This window comes from Pinus tabuliformis, chromosome 9, assembly GCF_031772625.1.
Source record: "Pinus tabuliformis cultivar Carrire ecotype Pingquan chromosome 9, CPIR1, whole genome shotgun sequence".
Lineage (NCBI taxonomy): Eukaryota > Viridiplantae > Streptophyta > Pinopsida > Pinales > Pinaceae > Pinus > Pinus tabuliformis.
The window spans coordinates 1,453,091,513-1,453,114,755 of NC_142307.1; the positions used below are offsets into that span (position 1 = coordinate 1,453,091,513).

The 23,243-nt window shown below is 39.7% G+C and overlaps 1 protein-coding gene across 3 annotated transcripts in view; it reads right to left on the reverse strand.

Annotated features, from left to right (window-relative positions):
- Positions 1-23,243, reverse strand: part of LOC149154060 (insulin-degrading enzyme-like 1, peroxisomal) — a 699,115-nt gene that overhangs the window by 235,823 nt on the left and 440,049 nt on the right. For all 3 annotated transcript variants that reach the window (XM_089445417.1, XM_089445416.1, XM_089445418.1), the window contains one exon: positions 11,906-12,009. In XM_089445417.1, coding sequence (XP_089301543.1) covers positions 11,906-12,009 — 104 coding nt within the window. The remainder of the gene's footprint in view (positions 1-11,905; positions 12,010-23,243) is intronic.

Below are 23,243 nucleotides of genomic sequence, written 5' to 3' on the forward strand. Positions count from 1 at the left end.
ACCCATCCTCTTGGTGAGAAAGAAAGATGGCTCATGGAGAATGTGCATTGATTACCGAGCACCAAAGTTTTTAAAACCGCTCACAAAAACCGGTTACCGGTCCAACCGGCCGGTTAGCTAGCCTGCCGGTCGAAACCGGCCTAAAAACCCGGTTAACCCTGCCTTGTGACCGAAATTTAGCCCTAACCGGTCAAAACCGGCCGGTTTAGGACGGAACCGGCCGGTTTGTAGCAAACCGGCCGGTTTATGGCAAGCCCACCGTAACTTATGAAAAAGCGCAGGCAGTTTGTGGTTTAGGGGTTTTGGGGGGGAGGGAAAGGTATTTTCCCTCCAAAAAGGCCCTCTCCAAGCTATAAGAGACCCCTCTCACTCTCATTTGTCTCACACAACTGATTTGGAGTGTTTGTGAGTTTGTTTGTGAGCTTGGAGAGTGTGGAGTTTATGCTGAAGTAGTCATCTTGGAGTTGGAGTTGGAGCTATTTTGGAGAAAGTGTGTAGCTGTCAGTGGAGTTGCCATCTTCAAGAGGAGGCTAAGGGAGCTAGTTTGCATTTCCAGGTAAGGATTTGCACTTGATAATTCCTCATTTGAGTCTGCTGTCCATGAGTTTTTTTTTTGTGTTATAAACTTCTCACTTCTATGATCTACCATCCAAGGAGTCATCATGCCTCCAAAAGCCGAAGATACTGCATGGGCTCATTGTGATATGATTGATGGCAAAATGATCTGCAACTATTGCCAAAAATCCATTCAAGGAGGGGGTATTAACAGGTTCAAGCAACACTTGGCTGGGATAGGAGGCCATGTAAAGCCATGTGGAGCACCAAATGAAATAATAGGGCATATTAGGGCAGAATACCTTCAGAAGTTTGAGACTCAAGTCACTGAACCAATAGAGAAGTTTGTGGCTACACAGTTTGGGAGTCGAGACTCAACCAACTGAGTTTGATCATGATGACTGAGACTCATGAGAAGTTTCAACTTCAAGTGATAATGTTGATCACTATTATAGTATTACTATTATCATATATGTAGAGTCTAGACTGAAGTCTTGTAGTAGGCCACTGGCCCCATAGTTTGTAGGCTTTATTTTTGCACTCTAGTGGCCATTTAGAGCCTCATTGCTTATGTATTTTGTCGATGATATGTATTGCACTCGGTGCCATTTTGATATATTCACCTTTAAGGCTTTACATGGTATATCAATGAGCAATCTTTGCATATTTTGTCTCTATTGGCTTGGAATCATGGTTTTAAATCTTAAAAATAGTTTTTTTCATTAAAAAATAATTATTTAATGTATTTTTCTAAAACCGGTTCGTTTAGACCAAACCAGTCCCGGTTAGACCGGTTCCGGTCGGTAAACCGGTTCATTAGGTGGACCGGTCCGGTCACCGGTTCCGGTTTTAAAAACTATGCCGAGCACTGAATAAGATAACAATCAAAAATCATTATCCCCTTCCTCGCATAGATGATCTTTTAGATCAATTGAAGGAAGCTGTTTATTTCACCAAGATGGATTTGCACAGTGGATACCATCAGGTCAGAGTTGCAAAGCAAAATGCATGGAAGACTGCTTTCAAAACAAAGCAGGGATTGTATGAATGGCTGGTTATGCCTTTTGGCTTGACCAATGCCCTTTCTACTTTCATGAGATTAATGAATGATGTACTCAGACCTTTTCTTGATGATTTTGTTATTGTGTATCTGGATGACATTCTGATTTTTAGTAAAATGTGGGAAGAACATTTAAAGCATGTTAAGCAAACATTAGATGTTTTGAAAAGAGAAAAAATTTATGTTAAACTCTCCAAATGTGAATTTGGCAAAACCTCTCTAAATTATTTGAGTCATATAGTAGGGGGAGGTGAATTGAAAATAGATCCCTCTAAAGTGGTAGTCATCATAAACTGGCCTAAACCCAAGTCTGCTACAAAAGTGAGAAGCTTCTTAGGAGCAGCACAATATTGGAGGAAGTTCATTTCAAATTTTCCCTCAATTGCAGCTCCCTTACATGCTTTGACAGGATTGAACAAGGTGTTTCAGTGGGGAGGCAAACAACAGAAAGCCTTCGACACCTTGAAAGAAAAGATTAGTATAGCACCTGTACTAGCACTGCTAGATCTACAAAGACCATTTGAGATCCAAACTGATGGCAGTGACTATGCCATGGGAGCAATTGACACAGCACGGTAAACCCATATGTTATCATTCTGAGACTTTTAATCCTGCAGTAGTTAACTATCCTACCTATGATAAAGAATTATATGCATTAGTTCAAAGTGTCAAAAAGTGGAAACATTACTTAATGGGCAAAGAAACAGTGATACATACTGATCATCAGCCACTTCAATATCTACACTCTCAAACCAAGTTGCAACAATCAAGACATTACAGATGGATGGGTTTTCTACAACAGTTTCATTTAGTCATCAGATATAAAAATGGCATACATAACAAGGTTGCAGACATGTTATCTAGACCCATTATAAATGCATCTACCATACTTAAGCATAATTTTGTGCTGCATGAAAGCTACATAGAACAGTATGCTCAGGACATGGACTTTAAAGATGTATATGCAACTTTGAGTCGAGGCAAAAGAGTAGAAGAATTGGACTATCATGTGAAGGACTGACTCTTATATCATTGTGGTAAACTCTGCATTCCACAAACTGAGAGAGCAAAGATAATTAGGGAAGCACACACTTCTCTGATATCAGGTCACTTTGGGGTAAGTAAAACAGTTGCACAACTGCAAAGGTTCTGCTATTGGCCGAGAATGAGTGAGACAGTTTCTAGATATGTAAAGGAGTGTGCTATGTGTGCTAAAAGCAAGCCCGACAATAGAAAACTAGGCTTATACACTCCCTTGCCAGTTCCTTCTCACCCTTGGGAAAGCATTTCCATGGATTTCGTGGGAGGACTGCCTAAATCTAGAAAAGGTCATGATTATCTGTATGTTGTTGTGGATAGATTTAGCAAAATGTGTATTTTGATACCCTGTAGTAAACAGATTACAGCTGAACAAACTACAAAATTATTCTTTGAACATGTATGGGTTCATTTTGGATTACCCACTTCTATTATATCTGATCGAGACAGCCGATTTGTGGGAAAGTTTTGGTCTAGTCTGTGGGAACTAATAGACACCAAATTAAAGAAAAGCACAGCTTTTCATCCACAAACATATGGCCAGACAGAAGTAGTTAACAGGACAGTGATGTAGTTAATGAGAGGATATTGCAGCAAACATCCTAAGCTTTGGGATGAACACTTGTGCTATGTGCAGCATGCTTACAATAGAGCCAAACACTCTTCTACACAGAGATCTCCTTTTGAGACCTGTTTTGGTTTCATACCAAGGTCTCCTTTGGATTTTGTCTTTGGTAAAGATACCATGGTTGATAGACACAATGATGTGGACAAGGCAACTAGGTTCATTGAACAGATCCAGGAGATCCACCAGGCAGTACAGGAACAACTGGAAAAGAGCCAGGCCAAGTACAAGGCTAGGCATGATAAGCATCGGATGGAGCATAGTTTTCAAGTTGGAGACCAAGTTTGGTTGTATATCAGCAAGGATAGGATGCAAGGTGAAGGTAAAAAGCTAAAACCTATAAGGTATGGACCCTTCAGGATACTTGAGAAGATTGGTGAAAATGCTTTTCGCCTTGATCTGCCAGCTTACATGCACATCTACTCAGTCGTAAATGCAGACTGTTTGAGGTTGTTTGAACCTTCAATGGTTGAGGACCCCAAAGAGCAAAGTCAATTACCTTCTGTTCATGACCTGCTACTTGAATATCTTAATGAGTTACAGGAAGACACAGTGCTGGACAGGAAGGTAAGGACGACACGCAGTGGACAAGTGGAGTACCTCAGGATTGGGTTTAAAGGTTCGAAGCCAAGCAGTGCGAAGTGGATTGAGATTGGACAAATGAGACAGTAGTTTCCTCACTTAGTCGATGCTTGAAAAAAAAAAAACCAACTTTTGGTGGTTCAAAAGTTTTTTCAGTAGGGAGGTCGTGATCCGAATCGGATCCATTAACGACTGTCAAAGAACCATGACTGTATCGAGTTGAACAAATCCTTGAAAAATCTAAAACAGCAGTTGAAAACACCCTGAACCAATGGCCATGGCAGCCGACGTGGAACGATGAGGACCTCGGTCAAAGCACGCTGACCGAGGCCCATGGAGACTGCGCGCGATGCCAAAATAGCCCCTGGGAGCCCCAGATTGGGAAAAGGAGCTGACTTTCGATGCGCAATTAGTGTCACTGGGCAAACAGGGCCAAAATGGAAGAGCCTTAAGCACTCGGTCGCGTTGGGAGCCGGAGAACCGCGAGCGGAGAAACAAAAAGCGCTAAAGGACAAAGGCGGGACCCGCGCTTTGGAAAACTGGCGGTTTTGATCGGGGCGCCCTTGAACAGTAAGCGGTTTTGGAGGAAAGCGGAGCGATCCCACTCAGCGATTGACGCGTGGCAGCGGAGGTGAGAGAAAAACCGCCGTTGATCGCGCGTTATCGGTCGAAAAAGTCAACCGCACTTGACGTGCGTATGACGTTGGATCTGGAGGAGCCCAAATCGGACGGCTGAGATTGCACCCGATAGAAAGAAGCGGAATTGACAGGGAATTAAGCCGCGATTTAAGGGGATTTGGAATCCGTTTGACCGCCACGGTGGAGAAAGAACGTATCCACGACATAACCGAAGAAACGAACCGATGGAGTGTGCTAGCACCAGTTAGATGGGGACACGGGGCTACTTCCCGAGCGTTCATGCTAACGCCGAACAGGGAACTCCAAGCACGCAGGCGGTAGGCGAATCAACGTAGGCGGGAGAGGAACCGAACAAGCATAGGGATCGAATGACTAAAGCCATGAACAGAGACAGTCGAATGCAGATTTAGAAGAGGAGGAATAGAGAGGAGTCCAAGCGACCAAGAGAGACAGTGAACAGTGAACCCTGAGAGGAGGACTGAACACAGAGAACAGTAAATCCAAGCAGAGGAGACAGAGGGCCGAGTTGACCACAAGCAGCATCGAGCACCAGAGAGCTTGAAGATTCAAGCCTTTCCCTAGAGGAATCTGTCCGGACTGAGCATCACATTTGGATCTTTCCACTGTAGACCAAGGGTCACAGAGCTGGTAGGAAGAAAAAGAGTCTGTGAACTCCGAGTGGCTTGGGGAATCCAAGAACCACCCTAAAAAGCAAAATCTGCTTTAGGAAAACTCACATTGAGTCCCTGTATTGTAATTTCTCTGCTGTAAGACACAATAAAACAAGGCCACCACTGAAGCTGGACCAGAGACGTAGCCCTAGAGGATAGGGTGAACTCCTTATTAAAAATTGTTTGTGTCTTTGTGTTGCTTACTGTGTTTCTCTGTTGTCTTTCCACTTATTTTCTGTGTATTGGCAATCTCATCGATCCGTTGCTTAAATAACACAGAACACACACCATCACATGAGTCTGTAATACCTTTTGTTTAATAAATCTTTAACTGAGGTCACTCATAGGGTGATTATCAGATCAGCTAAGGAGTTCTGAATCGAGCCCAGTGGATCCTTCCAAGTATAGAAAACTGATTGGCTCACTGGTGTACTTGGTGAATACTTGACCAGACATATGCTTTGTAGTAAATGTTCTCAGTCAATTGCAAGTGGAGTAGAAACATGACCAATGGATGGCAGCAAAACATATTCTGAGATATCTACAAGGAACTATCCACTACAACCTGAAGTACGATAGAAGGAATGATGTCCACCTGATTGGATATACAGATTCCGAATGGGGAGGTAGTGAGCAAGATAGGAGCACGACAGGAGGATGTTTCAATTTGGGATCCTCCATGGTCTCATGGATGAGCAGAAAGCAAGATACGGTTGCTTTGATTAGTGTTGAGATTGAGTATATTGCAGCCTGTGAAGTAAGCAAAGAAGCGGTCTGGTTAAGGAAGCTGCTATTCGACCTATTTGCAGGACCTATGGACCCTACAGTGATACATTGTGATAACACCAGTTGTATACGATTGTCTGAAGACCCGGTATTTCATGGAAAGACAAAGCATATCAACAACAAGTATCACTATATTCGGAAGATAGTACAAGATGGTGTATTGCAGCTATAGTATCTCTCAATTGATGAACAGGGAGCTGACATATTGAAAAAATCTCTTCCTAATAAGATGTTTGTGTATTTGAGAGACAGGCTTGGTTTGGTTGATGTATCCTCCCTAGTTGAGAGGGAGAGATAAGCACATCATTCTTGTCTTCACTCGGGAAGACGAAATGGAGGATTGGGTAAGCATTTGGCATTTGATACTCTCTGAGGATGTGGCAGGGCATCCAAGATGAGAGTAGTCGTGCACCGATATTCTTTGAGGACTAGCTATCCAAGATAAGGATAGTCCAAAGAAGCTCATACTCTGTGAACACCCAAGTGGATTATGCACCTTGAGAGACAATGATGATGGTGTCTAAAATCATTGGCCTCACCAGCACTTTGCTTTGATCTTGTAGAGAGATAGAGTTGTTAGTCAAGGCCTCTATGTGACAATGCTGGTTCGTATGATGCTAAAAAGATGGATTACCTATCCAACTCTTCTTATGAGATCTCTTCAGATTGAGAATGTCCATGTAACATTTACGAATACCTCCCTAGTTAAGAGAGAGTGTTGAAAAATGTGTAACTAGGTTCGGTCTTCGTAAAGATGAAATGTACTTTTGATTCTTGTAAAGTGTAAAATGAAAGAAAATTATTATTATTATTTTCGGAGCATGGGTTTCATGCTCAAGGTCTTTTATTTTATAGGTCAAGCACCCATTGAGTGCTTCTAGGGCTTGTCCTAGGTCAAGATGTCAAAAGAGTCATTGTCATAAGTTGAAGACCCCATCGAGCACATTGTAACTTGTAAAGATAATTATTTTTGTCTTAAAAAGTGTCCAGATACCCTCCAAGACCAAGTTGGCCTAGCAATTGGCAAGTTGGCCTAAAGGAAGAGTCACGTCCACCTTGAAGACCCTATATATAGGAGGGAACTCGTCCTCCTTGAGACACATTCACTCATCCCTCATTCTAGCGAAGAAGAAGGAAGAAGGCAGTGGAAAAGGAAGAGGATGAAGAAGATCTTTGTTTGGGCTATTTCTCTCTCACACGTGCTAAGGAGAACTAGGGTTTCTACAACAAATCTAGGGTTTCTATCTACAAGTTCAATCTTGGAGTAAAGAAGGCAAGTAGGTCAAGAAAAGGTTACCAAGGGTCATCCTCAAGCTCCAGAAGTGAAGGAAAGGCAAGAGAAGGTCAAAGGAAGGCTCAAAAGGTAGATCGAAGCTCACATGTTGTGGCAGCAACAACCGCTGGTGGGGCCGAAATTTCAGATCTGCGGTGGAGGCTGAAATTCTGCAACTAGAGGTCGAAGAAGTGCTACTGGAAGAGATTTGACTGGGTTTGACTGGATCAAGGTTAGCACATCACCCAGAGAGGTTGATCTTGGTTTTGGAGGGTATTGAGATTAGTGTTAAGGTCTTGGAATTCATCAATTGAAGAATCTATAAGGAAGAGAAGAGATTTGCGGGTTTTCCACTCAAGTGGAGAGATTTTGGCCCTAGCTTGCATCCTATATTCTGTGTTCTTGTTCTTCTCGTTTTGGTAGTTGTTTGATGATACACACATATAATAATAAGTAACAAAGCTAATAAGTAAAAATACATCACAAGGAGTTATCAAGTAAAGAGAAATCATTATAATCATTGCCCTTTAGATTTCTCAACAGGGAGCTTGCTTGAATCCATACAAAGACTTCTTCAAGCTATAAACATGATTACAAGTGCCATGCTCAACAAAACCATAAAGTTGCTACAATTTTTGCCAGTTGGCATGCTTAGTAATTCAATTTATCATCTAATTAATTTTCAACTTGTTGTCGCGCGGATTGGCACGACAACGCTCAGACCGGGGGCTATCACTCTGATCTCCGATCCCTCCGTATAAGCCTGTCTCCCGCGGCTAAGGGGGGTAGACCCTGTGAGATGATGAAGACCAACTGTCGACCAGTTGGTTGGGAGACACGAGATACGATGTAAAAAGCACTTGATGGATTTGATTAATTGAGCAGACCAGTGCCTTAAGAGATTATTATTGCAATGATTACTTGTTAAATGATAAGAAAGAATGACGTGAACAGCAATCATTTGTCATCAAAAAGGTATCAGCGAAATCACATAACCAAAACGATATCCAGCGACTGAGAAATGCTTAGAACCACCATGAGAATCATGAATTATTAACCAGACATCATATTCGTATCTCGACTTGAAAAATTTCAGATCTCAGCATGAGAGATATAACATGAAAAACCACTGATACTGGGAAAACTAATTTTCCACAAAATTTTAATATTTTTTTTTTTAATTTTTTAAATCTTTTTAAATTTTTTATTATAAAGATGAAAATTAAAAATCTAAAAATTTAAAATTTAAAATCTATTCTAAAACTAAATTAAACTAAAACTAAACTAAACCAAAATTAAATAAAATAAGTCCCTTTTTATTTTTTTATTTTTTATTTATTTTTTAAAACCAAACTAAGTCAAAAATCAAAAATCTAATTAAAATAAAAAATTTCTAATTTAAAACTAATTGCTAAATCTAAATTCTAAAACATAAATATAAAACATAAAATTAAAATCTATAAAAAAAACAAAACTCTAAACTAAACTAAAACATAAATCAAAATCTAATTAAAACATTATAATCTAAAATCTAGCTATAGCATAAAACTAACACTAACATATTAAAAATTAATTAAAACAAAAACCAAATAAAAAATAAAATCTAATTAAAAAAATCTAAAACATAAATTAAAATCTAATCATTAATTGAAATATAAAACAAACTAAACCCTACGCTATTAGCATGAGGTAAATAACAAAAACCAACACGCATCGAATATGCAAAGGGATCAACGCATAAAACCTAAATCGAAACTACACTAGAATCACCTGAGGAACGCATCGAATAGCGCTGCAGAAATACCTATGTGGACAATCGCCTGCGTATACCCTCATATTCACGCCGAAAGATAGACACAAAGACCACGGAGGCATTTACCTGCGCGTGAATTCTAAAGGGAAACGCGGGACGAGAAGTCTTTGAACGAATATTGCAGAGAAAAACTTAGCCGTCAACCAAAAAAAAAACGCAGGCAAATTTTAACGCTGACAGAAGGAGGCAAGCGCATTGCCACTCATACATTACCTGCGTGATGGCCTGACATTTATCTGATTGTCTGCAAGGAGAATTTCGTTTACCTGTTCCGTCTTGATTGGGATCTGATCCGTCTGCGGAGAAGAAATGTTTACGCCAAACGACGGTGATGAAGTATGGTTTGAAGCTGCAGTTCTGGGCAAAGGCTGTATCCCTGATGCTGAAGGATCTGATATTGAATGGTGCCCGATATTCAACTGAAAATTTTTGATTGATCGATTGATGAAACCCAAAAGAATTTCTTACGCAGAAACGTCAGAGGGACACGCTGTCTGCGGAAAAACTTGTGTATTGAAGCAGCTGGTCTTCTTTGTAAACGAAGAGATTTCCCGGACGAACTTTAGTGTAGCAGTTTGCCTGACAGTGGCACTTTCGGATCAATTCTTTGATGTGCAGTCCTGCAATTGCAAAAAGACAAAACCCTACACCTGCAAACACAAAAGAAAACAAAACCCAAATGAAAAAATCTTTGTAAAAAAAACAGAAGTTTAAAACCCTAGATCAGAAAAATTAAAACCCTAGAACAGTTTATTAATGTACAGATTTGGCCCCTTAACAGCCAGATTCAGCAATGAGCACAGGAATATTTTTAAAGAAATAAAGATTTCAGATTTTCACTGTGAAGAACTTCAGAAAATCTCTCATGCAAATTAGAAAAATAAACCGAATGATAGACCCAGGATCAGATCCAACTGGGCTCAGCAAAAAATGCTTGCGGGAGTTGGCTGGTTCAGCCGAGAACTTCCCCGAACGCCCACAAAATTCCTTCAGAAAAAGTTTTCTGCACAGCTCAAAACAACCGTCAACAAAGAGGGCAAAAATGCTGCTAGATCTCAAACAGTAATGGAGATACCTGCCATTACTTCAGAAACCCTAACAACACCCAAACCCTAGCAAGTGAACAAGATACCTGTGCTCACAATACTCTACAAAAAGCTATTATTAACAGCTGAAAATAACATATGCAGAAAATTAAAACAATCTCACAGCATTTCAAGAGAGTAACACCAGTAAGATATGGACCCCAAAGTCTTCTTTTATTAACCAGAAACAGATTTACAATAGAGCTTCTTCAGTCTTAGACTCACAGATCGAATTCCCTGAAATGACCACTTAAGACCCTATATAAAGGAAATGATCCCAACGGCTAGTTCGAATGATCCATGTAGAAATGATCTCGACCGTTGATGAGGATCAAGACATCTCTTGATCTCATCCGTCGATTTATTCACTTAAAATATTATTTTATTTTATTTTTTAAATTTTTAAATTTTTTATTATTTATTATTTTATTTTATTTTTTAAATTTTTAAATTTTTTAAATTTTTTAATTTTTTAAATTTTTTATTATTTTTTATTTATTTCATTTTTTAAATTTTTAAATGTTTTTATTATTTATTATTTTATTTTATTTTTTATTTTTTTAATTTCTTAATTTTTATTTATTTTATTATTTTATTTCATTTTTTAAATGGATCATCGAACTAAGCCTTTGGAAACATCACCTAGGACCTAGGACTTAGGACTCACGAGGGGATTTAAAACATTTTCAACCCTCAAGACACATTTCATGATGACTTTTTACAATTTACATCTCAAGGGGACAAACCCACTTAATATAGACCCTCACAAATCACCCAGTTCTGCGACACAACTATAATCTAGTAGATCAACACACTAGGATTCTCCTAAAGTTCCAATGACAAAATCCATCCCGGCTTTGGGGTCAGGTTTGAAGGAAAACTCTGCCGATCCATGGATCGGTGAGACGAAAAACCTTCCGGGACGTAGATTACCACTAGAAAGTTAGGTCCACCTAGGCAATACACATACACGACTCATGTCTGCTAAGATTATTTACAATTCATACATGCAGACTGGGTTTACAATCAAAATGATCAAGCTGCTGATGACTGCAGGATGGCACGGAAACGCTGATCAGGTGCTGCCCCTTTTTGCAAAGAAAAGGGGGATGTACTGCATGGGTAGTTGACCAGTAGAGGTCAAAACAACTATTCAAAGAAAAATGTATATATGCTTCCTTCTTTATAGCAATTCTATGACTAGTGAAGCTCCACTTTCGTGACTAAAAGCAATGGTGGAAAACCTCCAACCCATGTGCATATTTCCAAATAAATGAGACAGGCCACAGCTTTATATTTGCAAAATAGTCATTTTTAAAACAAATGATAGGGAAAAGTAATATTGAATATAACCAATCACACAAAATATAAGTGAAATATTGCTAGATTTATTTCCCATAAAATGCACACCAGAAATAGCAACTTCTGTAAAATTACTCTTCAACAACAATGATGCCTATCAACCATATGACCTAGAAAGCACATAAATTTCACATGCCAGGGATGAATGTAGTAGTTCTAACAAATTTGTGTGGCATGATCTTTAAAATGCCAAGGATATGCACATTTCTATCATCGTTCAATGCCTTCTCATTAATTTATAATCCTGTAAATAGTATACTTTCTATTTGCTGAACTTATTGCAGGTACATCAGCTATGGCTCCAAACATTTGAACACGATAACATCACATGGACCATTGTGCCGACAGTGAATCTAGAAATTAGCATGAAATGCCTGAATTTAACAAAAAGAACATACATGCTAACATACCATTACCTGGACTTATTAGGAACTAGCTGCTCCAAAACCATTTGAATTGTAATTGCATTGAAATTGGAAGGCAACGACGAAGCCACAAGCCAGTCTTGCGGTGGATATCTCTGAACATATAAGACATACAGAAAAATATCAATCTTAGCCACCAAGTTTTCCCAAGTTTTAAATCATTTTATTGACCTAAGGCCATTGGCACAAACACTAACACACAACTAGTAAGCACTAAAACTCCAGACATTCAATTACATGCATATACAGAAGCATGACAATTGCACTCTGAAGACCACTGGCCCCTTAGACATAATCATTAGACATACTCCCTTGCAAATAGTAAATACCAAGACTTGCCAATAACATCAATAGCCACCATAAATTATGCATTCTCCAAATCTTGTCCAATCCATCTAAAATTACTACCTAAACTAAATCCTACGAACCAAAACCAATACATTGTACGGCACCAAAATAGGATTTTCAATAATATCTTTTGTAAAATACAGTACAGACTAACTAGCCAAATCTGGCATTTAAAGATTTCACATGCCAACATAGTCTAATAGTTGAACTTGAATGAGAAATCAAAGTTAAAGGAAATATATACTGAATTTGAAAGTAAAATTTCAGCATCTGAATAAAATTAAAGTGCATTGACATCTATTTCTTTCAGTTTGACAAATATTAAGAAACTTTATCTAACCAATCTCTACTTATCATATGACGTAAACAACTGCAAGTTTATTGTAATGCACCTCAGTAGTAATAAAATTTAAATAATACTGACAAGATTAATTATAGTTAATACAAAGTTGCATTTTAGTCCCAATTTTCTCAAGCTCAAAACCAAAACTTGAACTTATAATAGTCAGATTAATAATAATATTAAAATATTCACAATGAAGGGAAATAACCTTTGACAAAAAGGTACAAGCACAATATATAACCCTAGGTGATACCATTGTAACAGTTATTGTTGACACTGAATTAAATATATACCTGACTAGATGCCTTCTCCTAAACTATGTTCTATGTCAATTACACCATCATCTAACCCATGTGAATGGCACCCAGCCCCTCTTTTTGGTAGCAAATGCAATAACTTCACTCCAAGTAGTTTGAGAGTTTTAGCTCTTCAAAATAATAATTAATGTTGTCTGCTCATGGGACAACCGAGCGGTTGGCACAATGGGATGTTATCCCCTCCACCTAGTTTCAAATCCCATGGGGGACATCTTTGGCCTGTTGTGATAAGGCTCAAGGAGTAGGCTCCCCTACCCTCATGGAGTCTCGGCTCTTGCTAAGTCATAAATTCTTGGCATATCTGACTAACAGGTTGTTGGATATACTCTTGGTGTTATAGTGGCAGCTGCTAGGCTTGATCCTATGCCTCGCCCAGATTACTCCAATGAGTTACAGATTCACTATAGTAATATATATATGCTTTTTAACATAAAAGTAAAACATGTATTGAATCAGATATGAGATGCTTTGTACACAAAGGAGCTACTATTTCTAAGATGATGTACTAAGGTTTCGATTATATATTGGTTGACTATTCATATGACACCCTATCAAAGGAGGAAATTTTTGGGGCATACTATGGTGATAGGGCATGTGGTGGTTCATCCTTTGCAGCACTAGTGGTTGATTAGCAAGAGGCTTACTCCTTTTCACTCTCGAAAACTTTTGAGTGGGAGACAAGGCACATAACCTCCTCGTCGGCTAGCCTAGTGTTGTTACGGCCATATCTAACAACATGTCAAGGATGGAAGCCAGAGTAGATAGTACCATTTATTTCCCCTTGTGGCACCGTGATATCTTCACACAAGTTCTCACTTATGGGTGAGGTGGTGAGTAAAGACACCAACAAATGCCTTGGAGTACCCACTACTACAGTCAACATGGTGGCTTCTCACACTGAATCTAGTAAGGAGTCGAAAGCTGGAGATTTGGGAGAAGTTTTGTAAGCTCTAGAACTTAGGTGGAGGAGCCAGATGAAGGTCGTTGTAGGCTTCTTGTGATAGCCAAAGGGAAACGGAAGAGGAATATCATCAAATCTATGGGGAGAGTGTCGCTAGCTGTTGGTGACAATATTTGTGTCGTGTAGAGAGGATTTCTCACAAAGAAAACCCTAGCGAGGAAGTTCCTTGGACACAGAGTCAGTATGGCTAGTCTAAATGCAAGGATTCAGAAAGAACGAGTGCCATGGCTAGAATATGGGTAGTGTTGCCGTAAAATCTAGTAGGCCTTAGAGAGGGGTACCCTACAAGGCTATTTCTAGACCAAGTGACAACAATGGGGTAATTGCCCACTGTCACAAGTACAAATCCAAAACCCCCTTGCTCTTTATGGACTTTCACCAATGGGAGGAGTCCCGACATGAGGTCACCTATAAGGGCTATTCTAGGTATGAAGGTATGAGGTGACGTAAGGGCTTCTAAGGAAAGACACAACTCAACTACAAGGTTCCAATCACCAAATGAAGGGAATACACTTTCCTTAGAGAGGCCAAATTTATGCACAGAAAACCTAGGGCTCAATTAGTGGGTTGAGAGTTGGAGTGGCCAAAGGCCAAGGTGAAGAGAAAGGGTTTCCCACAATGTCTTAGCAAGTTCAAGGCACATGAAACCCTCAAAAATCCCCCAAGTTGAAGCTAAAACTAAACTAGGGTTTACCTTAAGGCAAACAACTAGGGCAAAGAAATTTATGGACGAAAATTGAAGTGAATGCCTACCAAAAGGGCTGATTTTGTGGTAATCCCTATCCTCTTGGTATTTAGACTCTCCAACACTGAAAATTCCTCTTCTCTAGGAATTTGCACCAAGCCTTAGCTTGGTTGCTTGGCCTTAAAGGGGTTGAATTAGGTCAAGAGAAAAAGGGAGAAAATTTATGGATAAAAAGTTGAGTTGATCACCAACAAGGAAGGCTAGTGCCTAGTCCTAGGGTCAATGGAGTCTATGGGTTCTTAAAATTGATTTAATCTTGCAAAGGAGTAAGGATATTTTGATGCCCTAGCATCAAAACCCTAACTATCACCTTTGTGGGGGATCAAAGATCACTTGGGAGAGCTAACATGAGATCACCAAGGGGATTGTCATTCACATATCATACTATGAGTAATGCATGCAATAATATGACCTAGTTTCCAATAAATTGATCTTCAACAAAATTAGGGCACCAAAGTTACATTAGATCATCAATTCATTCCATACATTAGACATGAAATCAGAAATTTGCAATAAACAAGGTACTTACAAGATGATATGTATGAAACAATTCAATTATTGATCCGAAGTGACTTCTCCAAAGAAAAGAACAAATGTTCAAGACAACTTCTGCTCCATAGAGCACATCTTTCCCATTAGAACAAGAGGCCAAAACCTCCAAAGAGGTCGAATTATCCAACAAGTCCAAGTGATGATGAATGACAAGATGATCCTCACCTCTATTTATATGAGGAGGAACAATGTCTAATTAGCCTAAAAGCCCCTAAATCTCAAGTAAAATTACAATGATGAATTGGGTTACAAGCCAACCCAACTAGCCTAGAGAATAAATCAAGTGAGATCCCACACCTGCGAGTCGTAGGGCATCATGAAGCCGACATCACCAATGAAATGAGCTCCAATAGGTATGTGTTAGTGCCTCTAGGTGCCAAACTTGATGTAGAAGCATCTAAAATTCATCCTTTGAGGGTTGGCCCTCGAATCTCTGACAATGGCTCATTGTGGTCCTAGAATCTAGTTTAGGCACCACAGGAGGGTTCTCATGGGTCTCCAAATGGCCATAGTGTCAGTCTTTGTTCCAACGTTGAGGACTTCCAAGGTGGTGCTAGCCCTCCCATGCCTCACGAGGTGAGACCATCCTCATCTAGGCCCTGGATCAGTGGCCATCCCTCTCAAAGTGCTAAGGCCAGTCTGAGGGCATGTTGGGTCCAAGTGCATCATACCAAAACTCATCAAATGCGAGGCAAAGTGCCAATATTGGAGGTGCCCAAGGGTGTATGTGATGCTCTGTTGTTGCTTGGAGTCACATGGCTCTCAACGCTTCACCTGTGGGTTCCAATATGCTTCTCAGATGTCTTGTGCACCTATGGGTAAGGTGTCCAAAGCCTAGCCTACAGAAGCACCTGACAATTACAACATAAAGTCTAGTGAAAGCAATCAGTCATCATGTACAATTATCATTTTTTGCATCTAAGTGAACCAAGCTTGAATATGAAGGGCTACTCAATACTTCAAACAAGGCTTCCCTTCCAAATTGAGGCTTTGAACTCACAATGGTGTTTCCTCCCTAGGTAGGAGTGGCTAAAGGAAAACCCTATTAGGTGTTTCCAGCCCCTAAGGGGAAGTAAGATTTGCTCAGTCCACCCTTCAATCAATAGGTGTTATGTGAATAATGATGGTAACGAAGGGGAGAAGACTTCATGGTCAAAGGGACCAACATGGTTGGGATCCACATCCTGAGTGTACAAATGTGTGAAGGGGACAATCGTGGATTCATGAGTTACCAACTCGGCTTTTGTTTTTCCACCCCTCTTGTGCACCCTTTACTTTTGCTTATTTTTTCTTTGTATTATTGCTTGTAGTTGAAAGGGTTAGAGCTTGCTTTGTATGATGTATAGCAATTATACTACCCCTTAATGATGAGGCAGCTCATTTCCCATCGGGTTTGGTACATGCAAGGGTTCCTTTCAAGATGTATAGGAGCAATATGGTGCTCAGAAATTGAGTGATGGAATCGAGTGATTGCCATAATGGGTGATGTAGAGCTCATGCTAGGCTTTTGCCCATGTGCTAATGTGCATGTCCCAGCCAGATTTTGCATTTTGATATTCTTTTCTTTTTTTTGCTTATGGCCATTATATGCTTTTTCCTTTTCTTTTAGCTGCATCAACCTCCCAGGGCAAAGTTCTAAGCCCTACCTATTAGTCTTAGTGATGGATATGGTTTTTATTGGACATGTGTTCTAGTTTCAGATGATGCTAAGAGGCTAAGGAACACGAGATCTCCAAGACCCAAAAAAGGTTTTGCAAGATAAGCTTAGGAAACACCTTGATTAAATTAATTTTACATAATTAAAATATTTCCTAAGTCTAACTTAGGAAAAAGTGGTAAATTAAAGTTATTTAATTAAGGATGTTCGAGATTGCTCTAAAGACTTCTATTGATGAAGTCTAGCTGATCTTAGCTGTAGATGGAGATTAAATCGTGGTCGTTGAGACTCCAACGAGAGATTATAAGAGCAAGTCAAAGGGTTTGGAGATAGCATTAGTGTGATCAAGTTGTGAGAGGCAGATCGAGCTACCCAGTTTGCATTTTTTAGCGATGACGTAGTTCGAGCCAAGGAAAGAGACTAGTAGAGGTTTGCAAAAGTGGGAATTTATGGAGAAATTCTCAGGTGGTTTTCTAGTTTCCAGATCCAGGAAAGGGAGACTGAATTATCTAGCAAGGAGGCTGAAAATATGTAATGCGAGTTGCCTAGAAAATGTGAGTGTGGGATCTAGAGCGAAGTATAAGATCCCGGATCTACATCCTAAAGGCAGAGCAAATTTGATCTAAGGGCAGAAGGAGGAAAAACGACTTGCCTGGAGGTATTTCCAGGGCAGATCAATTTCTCTGGAGCAGATAGTACGCATTTCTAGTCCAGTTGTGCAAATTAGCTGGGAAGTGAAAATATTCTAGAGGGCCAGATCGAGTTGCTGTGAGGGAAAAGTATTTTCCCAATTGAGATAAATTGACAAAGGATTGCTAGTTGGGAATCTAGGTGTAATTCTCTCAAATTGTTGCATAATAATATAAACCCTCATTTGTTGCACCTATTTTCCCTTTAGGGTTTTTTTGGGGATGTTTAGCCCAAAAAATATTGGTGTCATTTTTATTTTGTGTGTGCATCTATTTCTTAGTTCTTGATTTATAATTCCGCAGCGTTCTTATTGTGAATAATTCATCAGTGATTTAATCTTTATTTGCCATAAACAAATAAATTGCTAACAAGTTAGAAGATTAAACTCCAATTGGTGAATTTGTGGAAATTTCACATGGTATCAGAGCGTTGTTGATCAGATTTGATGCTCAGGAGTGAAAGGAAAAGAAAGCGTGCAGTTTCGGAGGGATATCTAAAGCACTATTTTTGGATCTACGCAAGCCATCTAGGGAGTGAAAATTATTGGGGTAGGAAAAGCGATTTCCAGTTCAGGGTGAAGCAAAAGTTTGATTTGCCTCAAAGCAGTAGCAGCAAGCAGTGGATTTACTAGAGAGAAGGTATCGGTGAGCAGATCAGTGAATTCGTAGAGTAGACTGGGCACAAAGATTTGTAGCAAGGGTTTGCAGTTGCATATCTGCGTAGGTAAGGGAGAGAAAAACACACGAGCGGAATTTCCATTTTATTTCTCAGAGGGTTTCCAATTTTCATGTTCCAGGAAAGGAGGTCATGGTTTCTAGCTGCAACAAGTTGTAGGACACTTGCCAGTCCAACAGTGTGAATTTCAGGATCAGCAGTGCGTGTGCAACATCCAAAGAAGGACATCCGGAAGGTAGAGCAAGATACCTAGTAGAAGCAATAGGTAGTGCGAATTCCGGGAAGGACACAAGAATGCAAGAGCATAAGTAGATCTGTGTATTTCAGAAGGAGTGTGTGTTGCAGAGAGAAGGCCAAGTTGTCAGAAGAAGCATATTTCCAGCGTATAATTCACCAATTGATTTGAGTTTTGCAGAGATGGCCAAAGTTTGGCCTCTGGAAAGCCAGAACGCAATTCCTATTGGATGAGCATGGCTTGAAATGTTGAAGAAGGTATAACTAGGTTCGGTCTTCTTAATGACATGATCTTTGTAAATGATGTAATAAAAGGAAATAAATTATTTTTATGCCCTACTACATGGGTTTCATGAGCAAGAAGTGTCACTAGGTGACAGACTTCTTCTTGATGTCTTTAGGATTTATTTATATGTCAAAGAGTCATGTCATGTGTATAGAAACTCTTCATGAGTTTATGTAAATGTATTCATGTCCTCAAAGTTGTGTAACAGCCCTCCAAGACCAAGATCAATACCTCAAAAGCAGCCTACCAAAGTATGCAAGCAAAACACGAAAGGAATCCTAATGTCGGCTCCAAAAATGAATTAAATGTATTAATGGAAGTGATGTCGGCTTGGCATAAAGACATGTCGGTTCATAAGTTCAAGTCGGCTCAAATTAAGAGCACACACTACTATAAATACCCACGAAGGGTCAATGCAAATGACACAAGGAAAATTTCGTATGCCTCAGAAATTTCGCATATAGGAGCAGAACCGTGGTAGGGTTTGACTGCACCTCGTTTGGGGTTTAGGTGCAGTCATGATCTCGGATGTATGGGGCAAAAATAACTTCGAAGGAGGACGCAACAGTGAGTTGAAGTTTGGGCTCAACACATTCTCGGCATATAGCTGATCTTCATAATGACAATCTCGACATCAAAGATAGACTGACCTGGCATGACAAGGAGTAGTCTTGGCAGACTTCGCATTGACTAAAGATCTGGGCTATATCTTATCTCGGCATATTTGAAGATGAATCTCGCATGGAAGATGGAGCAGAGATCTCCCTTACGGCATACATGTGAATGATTCTGTCTCGTCATATATATATCTGATATGCATGTATTCTCGGCCTAGATGGAAAGTAGATCTCAGTGGATCTACTTCATGAGCAATCAATGTAAACTTCAGAATCCTTGTTGCCCTTACTGTCACGACCTAATAGAAATCACAGTGATCCTGAAGGTATTGTCTCAGTCTCGGCATATAATCACATTAAAGAGAATTTCAGTGATCACTGTGTCTACTGCAATCTAAGTAGTGACAATCAAGTCAAGAGCTGCAGTCTCAGTATACTCAAAGGAAGTAGTAAGAAACCATGATAGTTACAAACTTGTCATAAAGAAGGGCGCTGTGATAATGATGACTAGGATAAACAGTCTCATGATCTCATGATGTAACACATCAACTCTAGATGTTGTCATGATCTTGTTATGAAAGATCATAATCTTGATGAATGATGGAGAGAACACCTCGGCAGCAATATCAAAGATTAGCCATGGAGCAGATATTAGAAGATCTCAGTGACAGCTTCAATGGTGCAGCAATCATAATGATCTTAGCAGTATCAAAGGAAGAGGATTGATTTCTTGGTCTTGGAGAGGAAGAATGTGTCAAGAGTCATGGTCTCGGTATTTATCAATGGAATCTCTATAAGAAGAATTTTGCATGGGTTTTCCTCTCCAAGAGGGAGAGGTTTTGGCCTTGGCAGAAAACCAAATATTTGTGTTCATGTCTCTTTTGTTTTTTTTTTGGTAGCAGTTTGATGAAGTGAAAACACACACTAATAATGAATGAAAGATCAAGCTAATATAAATTGCTTAAATACTTCACAAATTGTTATCACAATAAGAAGAATCATCTTAATTTTGTTTGCCCTAGATTCTTCAACATGGTATCGAGGGAAGGTTTAGCAGCCAAGGAAAGGGGCAGAAAAGAGACATTTAGAGGTCAAGACAGTGAATTAGCTAAAGGAACAAGATCTAGATCTAAGGGGCAGTCTACAGCAAAGGGTCTTGAGAGACATTAATCAGAGGATGAAATAGTCAGATCTCAAGATGCATAGCAACAGCCTTGATGACTCCCACAATCCACATCATGGCATGACCTCAACATTACAATGATTGATCCTTTCAATAGAGAACAACTCGGATTCCTACTCAAAGAAGCAGATCATCTACAGCATGAATTGTATGGACAGTACTCGATGTAGAATGAAGGTGTTCGTTGCCACAATCATAATAACACTAATTGATGGATCTCTACATCATGGCAAGCAACCTCAAGTCAATGCTGCAAGGATCAGATATTCAAGTCAATTAATTTGAAGACTTGAAGATAAGCCTCAACAAGGATCCTATCCGGAGGAAGCATCAAATGATCAAGGTGAAGATCTCATCTTCACATATCAAGTAAGTATCTTTTCATTCTATAATCAAGTTTGGTTCATTGACTTCATCATTGCAAGAAGATATATGGGTTAGATGGGTCATCAAAAGTTCTTGCAGTAGGATTGACAAAATCCTTATAAAAAGGTGAAGTCAGTACATTGAGGTCTCCTTTGAAGTCATGAGAGCTCTTAAGGTTCTATAAAGTAAGAAAGGAGACATAAGAAGGATACATGAAATGCTAGAGGATATACTATCTGAAATACAGTAAAGAAGAATGAAGAAACATCTTCATGAGATCTCAGTTACGCGATTTGGGAATAATGATGAAATAATGTTAAAATTGGCAACCAAGGCAAAACTTCATGTGGGTCATCTTATTCATGGCTGATAATATTTTTATTAGATTCCTCTCGTCGAGAGGTGTAGGATTGATATAAAGATCATTCGATTCCGATAAGTATTCATGGAGATATGAATTTATTTTGAATATGGAATTATTATCAAGCCGACATACAACTCATGTAGGCTCAGAAGCCCAACAGTCGCATCTATTCACCCACCAACGTTGTGTATCAATATAAGAGGACTTTTCCTCATTTGGACTCACTCATCTCATCACATCTCTCTCTCTCTCTACTGCACAGAAATGAGTCTCTTCTCTACTGCGCTGAAATGGGTCTCTCTCTCACACATGTGAAGCCGGAAGCTGTTGAATTTGAAGCTGCAACTGCAGAAGTAAAGATTGACTTGCGTGGCCTAGAAGATCTCCTCTTTGGAACTGTGTTGTAGGTTCATCTGAACCTCCTCTGAAAGCCGCAACTTTTGGTGGTGGAATGAAGTCAATCCGACGAACGGTTTGCAAGATATCGACTGCCCTAGTTTGAAGCCGGAAACTGTTGAATTTAAAGCTGCAACTGCAGAAGTAAAGATTGACCTGCGTGGCCTAGAAGATCTCCTCTTTGGAACTGCACTGTAGGTTCATCTGAACATCCTCTGAAAGTTGCAACTTTTGGTGGTGGAATGAAGTCAATCCGACGAACGGTTTGCAAGATATCGACTGCCCTAGTTTGAAGCCGGAAACTGCTGAATTTGAAGCTGCAACTGCAGAAGTAAAGATTGACCTGCGTGGCCTAGAAGATCTCCTCATTTGTACTGCGCTGTAGGTTCATCTGAACCTCCTCTGGAAGCCGAAACTTTTGGTGGTGGAATGAAGTCAATCCGACAGTCGGTTTGTGAGATATCGTCTGCCCTAGTTTGATAATGAAGCCGCTAATGCTGATGCTGCTGATCTAGGGTTTGCTACTGCTGATATGAATTAGATTTATTGTACTATTTATCTCTGCTGAATTATTGAAGATAAAAGAAGATTTGATCAAAGGGTTTCCCCACACATTGTGGGGTTTGTCCCTGGCTAGCCACCACATCTTGTGTCTCTTGTCTTGGCTTGTTTTCTGTCGATCGTTTAATGTTCTATCTGCACTTTACTTTATGTATATGTGATTGCTAATCTGTGGAATATAATAAGAAAAAGAAGTAAACTGTTATAAGCATAGAACATACCATAACTTAACATGGTATCAGAGTTGAGGTGAAGACAAAGCTCGAGCAAGAGCAAGAGCAATCATCGAAGAGAAGATTGGCAAGGCTATCCTAAAAGAACTATGGGGTCCTCAACACTCTTTCCTGCCGAAGACAAGCTCCGTGAGAAAGCTGACTATCACGGATGGAAGATGTCTATCGATCTAACCCTTGAGAATCAAGGAGTGTTGGATCATGTGAGAGGCAATATTGTTGAGCCTCCATCAAATGCATCCGCTGCTGCCTGGAACAAATGGAAAAATGGAGAAGTCAAAACAATAGAAGATCATCCGGGACTCTATCGACAAGCACTTGGTGGCCTACATCTCTGAACTAGACACCTCTAAGGAAATCTACGATAGACTAGATTACCATCCGAATGGTACATGTTCAGGACTACTCTTTTGAACTATAATGTAATTCCTGGTTTCAAGGAATTAATGGCTAGATGCATTCAAGAAGAAACAAGGGAAGAAGTGCAAGAAATGCCCATGCCTAAAGGTCCTCCTGTTGCCTTTTCTTCTCATGCTAAGAAAAGAAATAATTCCAGGACTAAATCAAAAGGAAAGGCTGGACCTAAGGCTAGAAGAAAATGACGATGTTACATTTGCAATAAAGCAAGTCACTATGTATGAGATCATGAGCATCATGATGAATGAGATCATGGACATAAAGGGCAACATGAGATCATGGACATATAGGACAGCATGATGATGATGCACACTAGTTTGAGCAGCATTATGATGGATAAAATCATGGACATGGGCAGCATGATGATAATCATGATTAGAGCAG